The following is a 17264-nucleotide window of genomic DNA, read 5'->3' on the forward strand; positions in this document are numbered from 1 at the left end:
TCACAGAATTCCATTACTACACCAACAAAGGGGGAGGAGACAGTGGTTGGCAGGAAGAGTAAAGACAAAGCCTTGTGGACAACAAGTTAAACATGAGCCAACAATGTGATGCTTCAGGTAAAAAAGCTAATGGGATTTTGGCCTGCATAAATAGGAGCATAGTGTCTAGATCCAGGGAACTCATGCTATCCTTCTATTCTGCCTTGGTTAGACCACACCTGGAATACTATGTCCAATTCCGGGCACCACAATGGAAGAGAGATATTGACAAGCTGGAATGTGTCCAGAGGAGGGTGACTAAAATGATCAAGGGTCTGGAAAACAAACTCTATGGGGAGCGGTTTAAAGAGCGGGGCATGTTTAGCCTGCAGAACAGAAGACTGAGAGGAGACATAATAGCCATGTATAAATATGTGAGGGGAAGTCATAGGAAGGAGGGAGCAAGCTTGTTTTCTGCTGCCCTGGAGACTAGGATGCGGAGCAATGGCTTCAAACTACAGGAAAGGAAATTCCATTTGAACATTAGGGAGAACTTTCTGACTGTGAGAGCTGTTCAGCAGTGGAACTCTCTGCCCCGGAGTGTGGTGGAGGCTCCTTCTTTGGAGGCTTTTAAACAGAGGCTGGATGGCCATCTGTTAGGGGTGCTTTGAACACGATTTTCCTGCTTCTTGGCAAGGGGTTGGACTGGATGGCCCACGAGGTCTCTTCCAACTCTAAGATTCTATGAAAGCCCTTTTTGGGAAAACATGCATAGGAATGTGTGTGTTTGGGGGGGGGGGGATCCCTCAGCCTGGCCCTGACTGTAGCCTAGCTACTCATTGAAGTCTAGAAACTTATGGCACAAGAAACTTGTGCAGCCCAGGGATGAAACACACCCCTCTCTGTTGAAAATTTGAAGTAACTTATATTAAAATCAGTTGGACTTCAATTAAAATGTGTTCAACTAAAAGGTTGAGGTTTGAGGAAAGGCATTTTTAAGTGGGATGGGAAATGCCATAGCACATTCTTACCCCTGCAACAAGACAATAATTTAAATGTTATCCTTCCCCTTCCTAAACTACTTTTTTGTTGGTGAAAGCTGAGTGAAAGAGTTTAGAACAAAAAAGTTAATGCCAAGATATAGGTACCAGTTTTATGAGGAAGATATTATTTGACTGCTTCGATTTTATCCTGACATGCATGAGCCACATACCAAAAAGTGCCCTTCTTTCAGCTAAAGCATTTGTGGGAAGCAGGAAACTCTCCAAGTGGTTTTAAACTATTAATTCCCATCACCCATAACCAAGATAACCCATTGTTGAGGATGGTAGAAGTTGGAGTCCAATGTCACAGAGGGGATCACACATTTCCGGCCCTGAGCTAGAATATTTTTATAAGCTCTACAGTGGAGCGGACACCTGCAGAAAGCTAGATGGCCACAGAGCTTAGGGAGGGCCACACAAAAGAAATGCTCCCAAACATGAAGGAAATTCCAAAAAAAGTTTTTAAAATTGTTTATTTAAACAAAACTAGTCCTATGGGCATCCTCATGCCACACTTTGTCCACCCCACTCTACAATCACACCCAGAACAAAATTATCCCATATCATCTAGCTTGGAGAGGTTCCTACATTCCTGGGGAAAGAAAGCAGTAAATGTTTCATTGATTATACTGGTTAGGAAACATGCAACTGAAAACATTTTTGCTTCCACTCTAACACTTTATGTACTTCTTTGTGTGAACTTACTTTATTAGACTTGTAGAGCATGGACTCCTAAATACACTTTTAAGAGAAGTAAGCACCATAGAGCTAAGCATATAAGACTACAATGCTTACATTTGAACTATCGGAATCTTGCTTATTGAATCCAAGAGAGTTGTGAAACTTTAATAAGGGCTGCTTTTGAGTTAAATTGTATTGCTTGGATTAATCTATTTAGATGGGCAAACTTTGGCCCGCCAGGTGTTTTGGACTTCAGTTCCCACAATTCCTAACAGCTGGTTTAGAGAATGGGGCCTTACAATTTGGCTTAGTTAAAGCAATGGTATCTGCTACAGTAACCTTTGGATACAAAAGCTGGACCATGAGAGAGGCTGAGCGAAGGAAGATAGGCGCTTTTGAACTGTGGTGCTGGATGAAAATTCTGAGAGTGCCTTGGACCACAAGAACAAACCAATCCATATTCCAGGAAATAAAGCCTGACTGCTCACTGGAGGGAAGGATATTAGAGGCAAAGATGAAGTACTTTGGCCACATCATGAGAAGAAAGGAAAACTTAGAGAAGACAATTATGCTGGGAAAATGGAAGGAAAAGGGAAGAGGGGGCCCGACCAAGGGCAAGATGGATGGATAGTATCCTTGAAGTGACTGGATTGACCTTGAAGGAGCTTGGGATGGCAACGATGGACAGGGAGCTCTGGTGTGGGCTGGTCCATGAGGTCACGAAGAGTTGGAAGTGACTGAACAAATAAACAACAACATAATTTGGCAAGTTATTGATTGGAAGTGTCAACCAAAAATCACTGATCAGTAAAGAAACTGAAACAGATTATTTAGGGTTCCTCGAAATGGAACAGAGGAGCTGGGGGCATTCTATTGCTTGTTACTATAGTTCTCATGGTTTCTTTGGCTTTTTCTTTTCTTTCTTTTTTTGAGGAGGTTTTCTTGTAGCAAACTATATTTTGGTAGTTCCCAGTGCCAGCTATTACATTGAAGTACCTTCTTTTTAATTTTGAGGCATACTGGATTAAAAAATCTCCATATTGTCTACTCCTTGCTTTTCAAATTTTTCCATAAGAGTTTATGATATTGTGCAGGTGAAATGGCATTTTTGCAAAATAGCACTACAACTACAACCAAGGAAGGAACAATATGGGATCATTTTAAATTGCAAGGGCCTTGCACTTCTATTTCCATCTCCACCTTTTGGCAGAAGAACAAACAGATAGAAAGGGTTGAGCTAATTTAAGTACGGCATTCCTAAACCTACGTAGACCTTACAGAATAAGATAATAGGAGCAAACATTGCTCATGCCTGGACTTTGTTTCGCTGATTCAATAAACAGATTTGTCAAGGCAGTAGTAAAACATGAAGGATTTAACATTAATCCTTGATTGTGGTCTTATAAAGAATACAAATTGATTACTTAAGTAATACTAACAGAAAATTTACTATCTCCCAGTTTATTTGTGGTAGTAAGTGGAGATAATTAATACCGATCAAACAACAGGTGCAGGTTATTAAGATTTACTTAATGCAGTTTCATTATTTCATTTGTGTTGGCTCAGTTTCATTTGTTGAGAAATACACATCCGTTATTCTAAAACAGTTACAGAAATCACTTCCTGTATATCAAGCCTGCCTTACCCTTTTTAATTACATGTAAAAACTTTTTTAAAATGTGGCTTTCAGGATAGCTACTGTCACAAGAGTTCATAACAGCTTTCTTTATGTAGAAATCTGTGAGTTCAACCTGTTTTAAATCAAGAGGTAGTTGTGGTTCTTTAAAGGAAACTATGAATATTTATGCTGTTATATGTGTTTATCAAATATAGTCCTTAGTCATCATGTTGAGTGAAAGACAAACACGGTTCTGTTCACATTAGTAGCTCTGTCGATTTAAAGCTTGTCCACACAGGCCCATTTTGACAAGAACTCACTTCTAGATGTAGATGTACCTTTAGAGTAGATTTATTGGTTGACACCCAGTTGCTAGTCCCAACTAGTCTAGAAACAAGCAAGGAAATTTATATGTGCTGATTTACCAAGCCCTAAATCAAGAATGGCAATTATATGGCCCACAAGATGTTACTGGACTACAACTCCCTACACTGCTCACCATTGACTATGTTGCTAGACCTCCTAAGTGGTCCAACAACATCTGGTGGGCTGCAGGAGTCCCACTGTTGGCCTAAATGCAGTTGCTTGTCTTCACTGGAGCGGAGCTATTGAATTAATTTTTGAATTGTAAATTTCATTGATTTCATTAGCATACTCTAGTAGGGTATGTAAATTGGATTGAGACACAGTTAATTGAAATCCCAGTTTAATTCTCACCAAAGTCAAGTAGACCCATTGACTCATTTGTTGAATAATTCATCAACACTTAAAACAACAACTCTGGGTGGATTCACTCTAGTTGTGAAAGTGACAATAAGAGTATGGCCAAGCCATTGGTCACAGTGAGTCAAATATAGCTTTGACTAAAATAGATAATAGACCATGATTTTAAAAAGAAATAGTAGCTGGTTAGATAACAGTACATTTCAAGCATGTGTCTCCATCTGTAATATTTAATTTACAGTCAGTACATGAAATCCTGGCAGGGACAATCTGTTTCACTGTATTTCAGGCCCAGTAATATGAACTATCCTTTATGCAGCACCCTTGGGAGAAATCTATTGGTACATTGTTATCATTACCACTTTTTGAGGATCATGGTCTAAAATTATCAGTAAGTCTCTACCCAACCTTTGGGCCTTCAAGGTGTTTTGGACTTCAGCTCACACAGTTCCTAACAGCTGGTAAGCTGACTGGGATTTCTGGGAGTTGAAGTCCAAAACACTTGGAGGCTCAAAGATTGGGAACCACTACAGTGGTCTGAAGACACCACATCTTATGTGATCTTGGAAGCTAAGCGGGGTCAGACCTTGTTAGAAGCTGGATGATGACAGGCAGAGCTGGAGACTATACCTCCGCTTTCAGCATCCCTAATTCCTCCTTTATATCTTTTTTTAAGTCTGACATCTGTTCCTGTGAGATCTTTTGATATCTGTCTTGTTTTTCTTTTATTGTTTGTATCTCTTTGTTTATTGCTTGAATTTCACTCATCATCTCTTTCAAGTTCATTTCTTCTGATGCTGACATTTTTCTTGGTGTCCCTTTGGTTTCTTTTCCATCCTTCTCACCTTTCATGACTCCTCATTTCTCCATTACATAATAACAATATTCAAAAATGACCTAGTAAAAATGAAAGGGCATTAGTATGTCAGTTGTAAAAATGTAGTTAATTCTATACAGATCTATTTAGGTTTGGGAAATAGATAGGAATATTGAACTTGCTTGCTTACTTGTGTATTATTTATTGTTGCCTGTGAGGTCCCTCAATCTGATGTACAGTTTAAAAGCCGCAACACAACAAACCATATCTAACAATCAATACATGTGAAAAGAATCTCTTGTTTTCAAGTGTGTAAAAATCCAAGTGAAATAATAGATTTGTTAACTGACCACTTAAAAAAGGCAAATAATGCAAGACTTATGTGAGTAAACCAGATAGCTGGATGGCATTCTTCAACAATATGTCTTAGAATTAATTGGTTTTGAAAGATGTTTGTGTTCTAACAGATCCATGTTTTTCACTGTTTAGGTTTTGAACTACAATTCCGACTTGGTCCTACCTTGCAAGGCAAGCATGTTAATGTGTATTGTAACTACCCAGCTTCTGGAGAAGTGTTCGATCGACACAAGTTCAGGTGCCTGTCTTGGCACAATCCAACAGGAAAAGAAGATGATTCTGACAAGCACTGTAAACTAGATCTCCAGATCTCTGGATCTTACCAGTATTATTTTAACCATGAGTAAGTAAATATTGGTTCTGGAAGAAGAGCTTCTAGCAGGAGCATCTTCTGTTTGCTGTCTTGGGGCTGAGTTTTGCTCCTTATCCAGCTGGCAGTCCTTGTTGGGAAAGTAGGGAAATTGGGAACACATCAGGCAGCACATGGTATTACCAAAAACTTTATTTCCACTCCTCATGTTGGTTTATATCGGAGTTTCTAAAACTTTGCTCCTCCAGATGTTTTGGACTTCAGCTCCCACAGTTCCTAACAGCTGGTAAGATGGCTGGGATTTCTGGGAGCTAAAGTCTGAAAAAGCTGGAGGAGCACAGTTTGAGGAACTGCTCAGGAGTGTGTTTGCTTTGTTTGGGTGACCCACATTTCACATCCTACTGCCTTTCTACTGCTCCTAGTTGGTCATAGAACTCCATGCAAGCTCCTGGACACTGCAGGACACCTCTGCTGATACCAGAAAGGGGTGTCCACACAACCAGCAAAAAGGAGCAGAGGCAGCAATGACATGGGCATGATTATTTTTTTTTTGCATGTCAGGAGCGGCTTGAGAAACTGCAAGTCACTTCTGGTGTGAGAGAATTGGCTGTCTGCAAGGATGTTGCCCAGGGGACACCCGGATGTTTTGAGGTTTTAGTATCCTTGTGGGATGCTTCTCTCATGTCCCTGCATGGGGAGCCAGAGCTGACAGAGGGGGCATGATGCCCTCAGGGAAAGGGTGAAGGTGTCAATGATCAGTTTGGACAGCACATCAGTCCAAATGAGATCTGATCCCACTGTCCAGACTGCTCAAGGCCCTGGGATATTTTGGAATTTCTAGTAAACGCTGGAATAGCTCTTAAACTTTGCCCAAAACAAGGAAAAATTAATTTAAAGCAAAAGTGGTTGAGTTCAGTTGGAGTTACTTCCAGGGTATAGGGTTGTCTTCATATTAAGACAAACATAGCACTTTGGAGATTAACGTAACAATATTAGAAAAATCAGAAAAATGTTGGGAAAATTGAATTAATGTGCGGTGAGGGCATGGGGCTCCAAAATTCTTTGCAGTATGTGTTTTCTTGCACGTAACTTGCACCACTATTTCATCCATATTCCACATCTGCCTGGGTTCTAATTTGACAGAGTAGTCAAGAGAAGTCTTAATGAGTTCAAAGGGACATCTTCCTTTATATGTCGATATAGGGTTGTGTTTTGTTTTGAAGTTGTATCTTCTGACACTACACTTGAAAATATTTATATTTCATGATACCCTTGATCCAGCATAGTGTAGTGGTCTGACCACTGAGTTACAGTTCTGGAGACCAGATTCAAATCCCCCCATTCAACCATGGAAAACCATTGTGTGTCCTTGAGAATGTCACTTTCTCCACTTTAGAAGAGGCAAGTGTAAAAACCCCTCTGAATAAATCTTTTCAAGAAAATCATATGCTAAGGTTACCATTAATCAGAAATGACTTGAAGGCCCAAAACAACAAGATACTTTTAAAAAAATTGAATAAATTAAAAATAGCAAGGCAGACACAATCCTGCAAAGGCCTTACTGATAGGTTAGTAAATCTCATGTGCAATTTCATTTCATTGTGATTGAATCTATGGGTTTTTTTTTCAGAAATCAGAAAAGTGGAGGAGGTTACATAGTTGTGGATCCTATTTTGCGTGTTGGTGCTGACAATCATGAACTGCCCTTGGATTGTGTTACACTCCAGACATTCTTAGCTAAGTGTCTGGGACCTTTTGATGGCTGGGAAGATCGTCTTAAAGTCGCTAAAGAATCTGGTAAGGACTACATTGATTCTGACTAAAATACTGCTTTCTAGTTACACTGGGCTACATTAAGTGCTCCAGTAGTAGAATATCTGCAATAGGGAATGGAAAATTGGTCACCCAGCCCCAGTTTTACTACACCCTGACAGAAGAAGTCCATGAGTGGTTTCTGCCCAATTCTTTTAATACTAGTTAGTAGATTTATATATTTGTACACATCATTGATTGAGTGATTTTATTTCTGTGAAGTATTCAAGATAATAAATGTAAACTTCCCAAACATCTTACCATATGGACACTAATCAGAGCAAGAGCTATTTTATTTGCCTGCAAACCATAGGTTTGCTTTGAGTTTATTATTTTCAGTGCTTACAATGCAGAGTTGATTTCGCAGATGCTTTTATCATTTGATGGGGCTGGAACATGTTAATCCTTTCCATGATTGCTTTTATAGGTTACAACATGGTTCACTTGACACCAGTTCAAAAACTTGGTCTATCTAGATCATGTTACTCCTTGGCTGACCAGCTGGAAGTCAATCCTGATTTTTCAACTCCTAATAAAAAGTGTTCTTGGAATGAAATTGGAAAAATTGTAGAAAAAATGAAAAATGAATGGAATATGCTTTGTATTACCGATGTAGTTTACAATCATACAGGTATGTTTCTTTTTTATTATTCTTGTTATTCCTGTTGTTGATTGTCAAAGAGGCTGTCACCATGAGGTTAATGTTTCTAAGCTCTGCTACTGTCCTGTACTTTTTCTTTTTGAATTTCAGTTGGACACCAAGATGGTCAAACTGTTTTTACATATGGGCATTCTAAACAAAGACACTGCTTTGTACACATCTATCTCTTTTTCAGCAATATAATACTATCAGATTGTCATATATAATTTTGTGCAATTATGTTTTATTAGTGTAATTACACCTTAAAACTATTATTATTATTATTATTATTATTATTACTATATATATATATAGGAGGACCCTGGTGGCGCACCAGGTTAAACCACTGAGTTGCTGAACTTGCTGACTGAAAGGTTGGCAGTTCAAATCCAGGGAGCTGGGTGAGCTCCCACTGTTAGCCCCAGTTTCTGCCAACCTAGCAATTTGAAAACATGCAAATGTGAGTAGACCCATAGGTACTGCTTCTTTGGGAAGGTAACAGTGCTCCATACAGTCATGCTGGCCACATAACCTTGAAGGTGTCTACGAACAACGCTGGGTCTTCAGCTTAGAAATTGAGATGAGTACCACCCCACAGTCAGACATGACTAAACTTTATATATATCTAGACTGCTGTCTCTCCCCGAGGGGACTGAGGGTGGTTTCCATGCATACAAAAAGGCAAATATTCAATGCCATAATTAAAATCACACAATATCAAAAATGTAAAATAGACATTAATTAACTTCTTACCAAAAGAGAATTAAAGTTAAAGTAATAAAAATACATATGAGATATATAATTAGCAGTGGAACTGATTTGATTGTTCCATTTGTACATTACTTTGTGGTGTATCTAGTCAGGGTTTGGTGCTTTTGCATCCATTATTTTAAAAATAAGTGCTTGGGGAAATTGCTCTTTGAACTGGAAGTTGTAGTCCAAAAAGGTAATTCTTCCAAGCTTTGCTTTTAGGTGAGAACTCCTTTGAAGCTGATTCTGAGTGAGAATAAAAACAAAACAACCTACCTCATTTGAACAGTAACTCAACTAGTACTTATTTGTATATGTCAAGACATTTGGATTTTGTTCATATCATGAGAAGACATGACTCATTAGAAAAGACAATAATGCTTGGCAAGATAGAAGGCATTAGGAGAGAAATACACATAATAGATGGATAAACCTAATCATGGCCCAGAATCTACAGGACCTGAGTTAGCTTTTTTCTCTCTCTGCAGACCCTAGATCAGTAGTAGTGAACCTATGGCATGCATGCCAGAACCTATGGCGTGCAGGTTCTCCATTCTGGCATGCATGCCAGCACCCCACCCCTGCCACCCCCGCTCACTCACACACATACGCACCCAGCTCGCCATCCCTCCACCCGCTTGCAAGCTTGCTCGCCTGCCCTCTCCCTACTCGCTTGCCCACCCCTGTTTTGGCATTGCCCTAGATGTATCTGTGGGTCATATCAAAATCCATAATTTTGGCCTCAAAGCCTGTTTTTGACTTCTACATGCGATCAGCTTATATATACACAAGAATGTAGAGTAAATACATCGAGGCTCAAAAATGTTCTAAGCAGAGCATAGCCTTATTATTCCACTTCTGTTGGCTGGCTGCATTATTGCTGGTGGAAGAGTTCCATGTTTACAAAGGTCAACCTTCAGTGAAAAGTAAGGTCTCCATTGCTTAGAATGTCATGTTCTAAAAGTTCTTGAGTTTCAATGTTGTCAAGCATTTTAAGTTAGAACAAGTTCGTCTGCTAAGTAGGTGTTCCCCTGAAAGGTTTTCATGTCCCCTGAGATCTATGAAAGTGTCAATCATTTTCCCATATTATGTGACATTTCCAAAAAGAACAGGCTGAGTTACACACACATATCCCTCATATGCAGGTGGGTTGTGAATTGATTTCCTTGGTGGATGAGAATTAGTTTGAGACTCATGAAAATCTTTTGATATACATCTGAATGCGACCTGTTCCTCTGGAAACTGTTCTCAACAGCTTCATTCAAAATAATAAAAGAAATTGAGAATTTCTAGAAGTCCTTAGTTCTTAGCTTTTTGTTGTGAACAATTGCTCAGCATGGTTACAGAAACAAGCAAAGTAGTGTATAAATTTTACATCAAAATGTGTTGTGTTCCAATCACATTGGTTCCCATGCAGAATATAGGAAAAGGTAAAGGTTTTCCTTCATATTAGGTCTAGTTGTGTCTGACTCTGGAGGGTAGTGCTCATCTCCATTTCTAAGCCGAACAGCCAGCATTGTCCATAGACACCTCCAAGGTCATGTGGCCAACATGACTACATGGAGCGCTGTTACCTTCCTGCAGCAGCAGTACCTATTGATCTACTCACATTTGCATGCTTTCGAACTGCTAGGTGGCAGAAGCTGGGGCTAACAGCAGGAGCTCACCTTGCTCCCTGGATTCGAAGTGGCTAACTTTTGGTCAACAAGTTCAGCAGCTCAGCAGTTTAACCCACTGCACCACTAGGTGCACATGACATGCGAAATCTCTTAGACAACTTCCATGCCAAGTTTATTGGCAAGCAATCCTGAGATGTTGTGCTGTACAATACTTGAATTTCCTAACTAGTTGTATTGGTAATTATGTGTTTGTTTTTTTTCAAAGCTGCAAACAGTGAATGGATAACTCAGCATCCTGAGTGTGCTTACAATCTTGTCAATTCTCCTCACTTGAAGCCATCCTGGCTTTTGGACCGAGCTCTTTGGCATTTAACTTGCAGAGTGGCCAGTGGGAAATACAGTGATAGAGGGCTGCCTGCATTGATTGAAAAAGACAATCACTTGAATGTAAGAAAATGAAATGTTTGTTTGTGTTGCTGCTGAATGCATAAAAGTGTCTTGCTAGTTGAAGATGTTTTACTGCCTGGGGCATCCAAATCAAAACAAATGTCATGCAAAGCGAGATTATTAGGGGACATGAGACAGGACATTTCACAACCATCTCTCCCCATCCATGGCACTGAAAGCACAATAATAACAATTTGCTGCCTTTTCATGACATTCAAAATCTGTTGCCTGAGACTATTATCCTGCCTAATGATAGGTCTAAAGGTAAAGGTAAAGGTAGTCCCCTGACATTAAGTCCAGTCATGTCTGACTCTGGGGTGTGGTGCTCATCTCCATTTCTAAGCCGAAGAGCCGGCGTTGTCCGTAGACACCTCCAAGGTCATGTGGCCAGCATGACTGCATGGAGCGCCTTTCTAGATAGACCTTTCTAGATAGGTCTAGAAAGTATTATTCCCATATTATGTAAATTTGATCCTCAAGATGTATATTTGCTTCTTGCCTTGCTTTGCCCCAGAAATATGTTGCAATCTTATGTGTTTAGTTTTGGAAAGCATTTTCTTAGAATAGAAATGATGTCTTTTAAATATAGTGCTTGTTGTATTCTAATTTGTGCTATTGTACATTTTAAGGTCCATTCTTGTTCTAATTACATTTGTAATACAAGAGTATACTTATTATATCATTTTGTATCTTTGTATCGCAAGTTGCTTTAGCATGAATTCTTTTTTTCTAGAAAAGCAGTTTTACAGAGTTCATATGTAACTAAATAGCAACTGTGGTGTGTATATTTCACATAGTAACACAATACTGCAAAACTGTTTTCCTTTTTTTAAAGAAAGCCAAGAAAGAATGTATTCACAAGTTCATTCTGTGCTTGCATTCTTTTGCAATTCTAAACAGCTCACAAAATGTTATACAGTATAGGAATGTTCTCTCAATTTGGAAGAAAGACATTTAAAATGAGCAATGTACATAAAGCTACGTTTTGTTTTCTTGGCTGATCGGCTTTTTATTTTTACAGTCTCTTCGTAAAATCATTTGGGAGGAAATTTTTCCCAGCCTAAGATTGTGGGAGTTCTTCCAAGTAGACGTTAACAAGGCAGTGCAGCAATTTAGAACTCTCTTAACTCAAGGTAAAAGCTGTGTTCCTTGTAGCTTCTCCAATCAGAAATTGTAGCTTTCGCAGACATTCTTGTAATCTTTTTTGAAAAACTACTTTCCTTCATGCATAGGGAAATAAGTTACAACTATTTATTTATTTATTTATTTATTATTTGTTATTTATTTGTTTCATTTATATACCGCTTTTCTCAACCCCTGGAGGGACTCAAAGTGGTTCAGAACAAATAACTGGCAAAATTCAATGCCTCGCAAATTATAAAATACAACACATTGCTAAAATAGCATATAACAATGAATTAAAACCTGTGAACAATAAAACTTTGGACATGAACAACATAAAACAATTCCTGTCTTCCTCACCATTAGACATCATGACTAGAGCTAATGGAAGTTGAGATATAGTAACATCGGAAGGCTGCAGCTTATTCTGTTGCATCAGAAGAGTAGGATTTGAATTTACATACAAGGCTTGTGGACATGATGTCTGACTTTAAAATATTTTTTAACTTTTCCCCAACCTCAGAGCCACAAGTGCTATTGGGTTACAATTCCCAATATCCTCAATCTACATGTCAAATAATCAAAAGTGGTGGGAGCTGCTGTTTAATAATCTCTGGGAACCCACATTGGGTAAAAACTAAAGAGCAACAACCACTGTGTGCAACAGTTACAGTTGGCTCTCTTTATCCGTGGAGTCTCCATCCATAGATTCAACAGCCTTTAGAAGGCAACCCAAGGCTGATGTTGCCCATTATAATGCTTTCCATCTCTAAAATGTATAATAGGTGGCTCAAAAGTCAAAACAGACCCCAAACAACATCTTGCAGTCATCCAGGATCCTGAATTTAAGAGACTTGGCTGTACCGTGGATATGAATGTTGCACTGAACACCTTTATACCACACAGGTATGTTGTTGTTTGATCAATGCTAAGAAGTATGAGAGGGTAGGTTTTTCCAAGGAAGAATATCTGAACTGTCATTCAGAGATCAATGTTAAAAATCTGATACACATACCAATAAGGCTGCACTTTAGTCATCTATGATTTAACACACACAGCTTCATACTAACAGATTTGTTGTGAAATAGATGTCTTCATATCTCAGTTTTTAGCTGTTACCTCAAAGACTTCAAAAGTCTCTCAGGATTCCTGAAAAATGTAATTATTCTGGCCTAGTGTTCTTATATGTTTAATGCCAAAACAACATACGGTACAGACGAAAGTTTTTCAAATTCCAACAGATTTATGGCTGAGAAACTTTCTTTCTGCTTGTACTTGTAAATGCTTAAATCCGTACAGGCACCAGAACACATCTGTTTTTGGAAGCTAAGCAGGGACAGCCCTGACTAGTTTTTGGATGGGATGACCACCAACAACTGTAGAGAAGGGAACTTCAAAACCACCTCTGAATATTTCTTCCTTAAGAAAATAATATGAAATTCTTGGGTTGCCATGAATACTCTTAGGAGTTTTTAAAATACATTTTGATATTTTTGAAAATATTTTTATTTTTATATTTTTTGGATTTTTATTTGTTCATCACCTTGAGAGCCCTTGTAGGCTAAGAGATAATACAGAAATGTTATAAACAAATATGTATCCAGACATGTGTTGAGTAACCAAGATTTGCGTTACTTCATTATTCACATCAGAATCAGTTGAGATCAATTCCAATATGGTTTTCTATACAGTAAACTTGTGACATTTGATTTAGGTGCCATTTTTAATTCTCTTGTAATAATTTCATATTTCATGGATTGTGATTTTAGCAATGGGCCCACAGCAATAGAAGAGTGCTGTAACTGGTTCCGAAAGAGAGTGGAAGAGCTAAATGGCGAAATGTATCGGCAAACCAATTACCATCAAGAGCAGGTTGTTACAGTGATGAGGCATTTCAAGTTCTTGCTTTTCATGATCATTATTATATTATTTCTAATATTAATTGAACTGTTAAAAACTTAAACAGCTGTTTTATTGGCTTCTAGGCTGTCAACTGCATCATGGGAACAGTGAGCTATGAACGGTTGGCTGGCCATGGACCTAAGCTTGGTGCAGTAACTAGAAAGTATCCTCTAGTTACAAGGTATTCTGTCTCCATAATAAATATAACTTTTTTTGAACAACTATCTGGCTACCGGATTATCAATAACACTATGTAACACATTTTTGTTCCTGGTTTATAAATGTCATTTTCTAATTGGTTCTATCATAAAAACATGGAAAATATTTATTAAACTGTGAAAACTGTGTTTTTGTGGGACACGCTGCAGGACATTGTGCTATAGTTTTTCAATATCCCATAGAGTCTCAACCAATTCAACATAGTTTGTGGCTGCCACAAAAATGAAGTTTCTGGAGTATAACAACTAAGTTCAAAATAAGTACCACACAATTAAACAGGAAATAACACTTTCAAACCAGGAACAGAAAACTTTTCAAACTTTGTTACATAGTGTAATTGGTGGACTCCCTTTACAGAATTTAGCAATTCCTAGATGTGCTTTCTAGGAACTATTAGGTCTTCTAGCATGACTCTGTGATCAACTTCCGACTCATATTTAGCTTGGAATCCCACTGGAGGGCTTAGAGGTTCCCAACAAAAAGGTTTTATCAACATCCTTGAATTATCAATATTTGCAGATTTGGAGACTCAACTGTATTTTAAAAATCTAAAAAGTCAACCTTGGTTTTGACCTTTTTGCAGTGGTTTTCAGCCTGTGGGCCCCCAGGTATTTTGGCCTACAACTCCCAGAAATCCCAGCAATTTTACCAGCTGTTGGGATTTCTGGGAGTTTAAGGCCAAAGCATCTGGGGACCCACAGGTTGAGAACTACTGAGAATACCATTTTGCTATGCCTCTGTATGACTTCAGCATCCACAGATTTTCATATCCTGGAACCAAACACTAGCCCACTGTATTTGCACAATTTAAAAAAAGCTTTTCTTTGTGGAGGCATATATTTCAATTGTTACTTGAAAAGCAAGCTTATTCTGGTGCTCAAAAGAGTTCTTTCTCCATATTGTAGCTATTTTACATACCCCTTTAAAGAGCAAACCCTGGAAGAGGAGGAAGTTATGATGCATCAGCCTGACAAAGCAAGTTACTTTATGGCTCATAATGGCTGGGTGATGGGGGATGATCCTCTGAGAAATTTTGCTGAACCAGGTTTGTGATTCTGAATTCTTTCTCTTCTACATACCTTTCACTAATATAGATGAATAAAATTTCTATGGCCATTTTCAGTAATTATTTCATATTAGTTCTTTATTGCAATACCTGCAGAGTTTCCTAGAGACCTTTTTTTTAGAAAATGCAAATTTCCTGTGAGCTGCCTGCACTTAGGTTCTGAATCAAAGACTTCCTCTATCAGACATTGGTTAACCCCTGATAATAGATTTATGCCCATTTCTTAAGGGCAATGTCCATACACAATAATAATAATAATAATAATAATAATCAAAACAACAACAACAAAGACTGGTACAAGCCAGTAAAGGTGGTCCCAGTGGTGATCAGTACACTGGGTGCAGTGCCTAAGGACCTTGGTCAGCACTTAAAAATGATTGGCACTGATAAAATTGCCATCTGTCAGCTGCAGCTACTCGGATCTGCACGCATTATTCACCGATACATCACACAGTCCTAGACACTTGGAAAGTGTCCAACATGTGATGCAATACAACAGCCAGCATTGTGATCTTGTTTGCTGTGTACTAATCTTGTTGTATATGAAATAATAACAACTTTATTCTTGCATCCCACCACCATCTCCCTGAAGGGACTTGGGTCAGCTTACACATGACACAAGGTGCCTAAAAACAGAACATAAAATAAAACACCATTTAAAATCCAATTGAATAAAACATATAGGCACATAAAAGAACAACTTAAAACTCAAGTAAAACATCGCTCATCAACCAATAGCAGTAAGCTACTGTAAACATGACCAGGCTGTAAACAATTGGACAGAGAATGGGATAAGTTCAAAGCTGTAAAAGAGGAATTGTGTGATCTGTTATTTCATAAGCATCAATTCTGAATAAAAGTTATATGTATTAGATATATTAGGTTTCACAGATAAATGTGTAAGATAACATGCACTCTTGCTTCCACTCTCAAACATGACTGAAAGAGAAATGCCATCTATGTTTTTCTATGCAACTAATAGTCACTTGCCTCCATACTTCTGGTGGAGTTGTTTAGATCAAACTGTTAGGCAAAAATGAATCAAAAGGTATAAAATCATTAAATTGTTTACCTAACCTCTTTATTATGTTAATAAGCTTTATGGTACAATTTGTTTTGTACTATCTCAGATAAACTGAATCTTTTCTGTTCTTTGATACTGCAATATTTACTGTAGACGTGTATCTCTTGTCAGCTGCCTCTGAATTGAAGTTGCTTTTGCTTATAACATGGGAGCAAGTGTTTCAAATCACAGCCTTGACATAACACCTAAATGTAGTGTTATTTCCTTTTGAACAGGGTCAAATGTTTATCTGAGGAGAGAGCTCATCTGCTGGGGTGACAGCGTCAAACTACGTTATGGGAACAAACCAGAAGACTGTCCGTATCTTTGGGCACACATGAAAAAATACACTGAAATTACTGCCAAGTATTTTCATGGAGTACGTCTGGATAATTGCCATTCAACGCCTCTTCATGTAGCTGAGGTAAAAAGAAATTGTCTCCATGGAACATATATAAAACTTTACAAGCAGCATGTAATTCTATAAGTACCTTCAGATGTTTAGCACATAATTGGTTGTGTTGGCTTTTCTGCTGCCAGGTGAGGGCCCTCTAAACATACTTCTCAAAGTGCTGGTTTGCCTGGTGAATAGTGAAAAAACAGATTTTCAGTCTGTGCATAGGCCTGGTACAGTTATGCATGTATTAATTAGATAAGGAAATCTGTCTGCACTGTCAAAGTAATGCAGTTTGACACCACTCAATGTTACGAAATCATGGGAGTTGTCATTTTCAAGGTCTTTGGCTTTCTTTGCCAAAGAGTGTAAGTGCCTCACCAAATTACAACTCCCAGGATGATTTTTTTAAGCTTGTTTTTTGAAGGAAATTTGAGATTAGGAGAAGCAAACAGCTATGATCTGGGCAGATTTTGGACATCTTGGGGTAAAAAACCATATACAAATCAGTCCAGTGTTATAAAGAAAATTAGTTTGGGGGATTTTGGAGATTTCTGAAACTGTACTTGGTGCAGGCAGCCTGTAGGTGGCACTACACCCACCCCTGAAGTACAAATTCATTGTTTATTTAAATTACCTAAAATTAATTTGCTTTAATTACCTAAGTGAGGATTTTCACCCATGCATTTCTGCAGTGTTAGG

General features: G+C 38.4%; 1 protein-coding gene across 3 annotated transcripts in view; it reads left to right on the forward strand.

Annotated features, from left to right (window-relative positions):
* Positions 1–17264, forward strand: part of AGL (amylo-alpha-1, 6-glucosidase, 4-alpha-glucanotransferase) — a 56581-nt gene that overhangs the window by 4807 nt on the left and 34510 nt on the right. For all 3 annotated transcript variants that reach the window (XM_060773930.2, XM_060773929.2, XM_060773931.2), the window contains exons 3-12: positions 5351–5561; positions 7159–7325; positions 7768–7971; positions 10615–10796; positions 11818–11929; positions 12704–12824; positions 13688–13790; positions 13904–14001; positions 14945–15084; positions 16405–16592. In XM_060773930.2, the coding sequence (XP_060629913.2) occupies positions 5351–5561; positions 7159–7325; positions 7768–7971; positions 10615–10796; positions 11818–11929; positions 12704–12824; positions 13688–13790; positions 13904–14001; positions 14945–15084; positions 16405–16592 (1526 nt within the window). The remainder of the gene's footprint in view (positions 1–5350; positions 5562–7158; positions 7326–7767; positions 7972–10614; positions 10797–11817; positions 11930–12703; positions 12825–13687; positions 13791–13903; positions 14002–14944; positions 15085–16404; positions 16593–17264) is intronic.

The sequence above is a fragment of the Anolis sagrei genome, chromosome 4 (assembly GCF_037176765.1).
Source record: "Anolis sagrei isolate rAnoSag1 chromosome 4, rAnoSag1.mat, whole genome shotgun sequence".
In the NCBI taxonomy this organism is placed as follows: Eukaryota; Metazoa; Chordata; class Lepidosauria; order Squamata; family Dactyloidae; genus Anolis; species Anolis sagrei.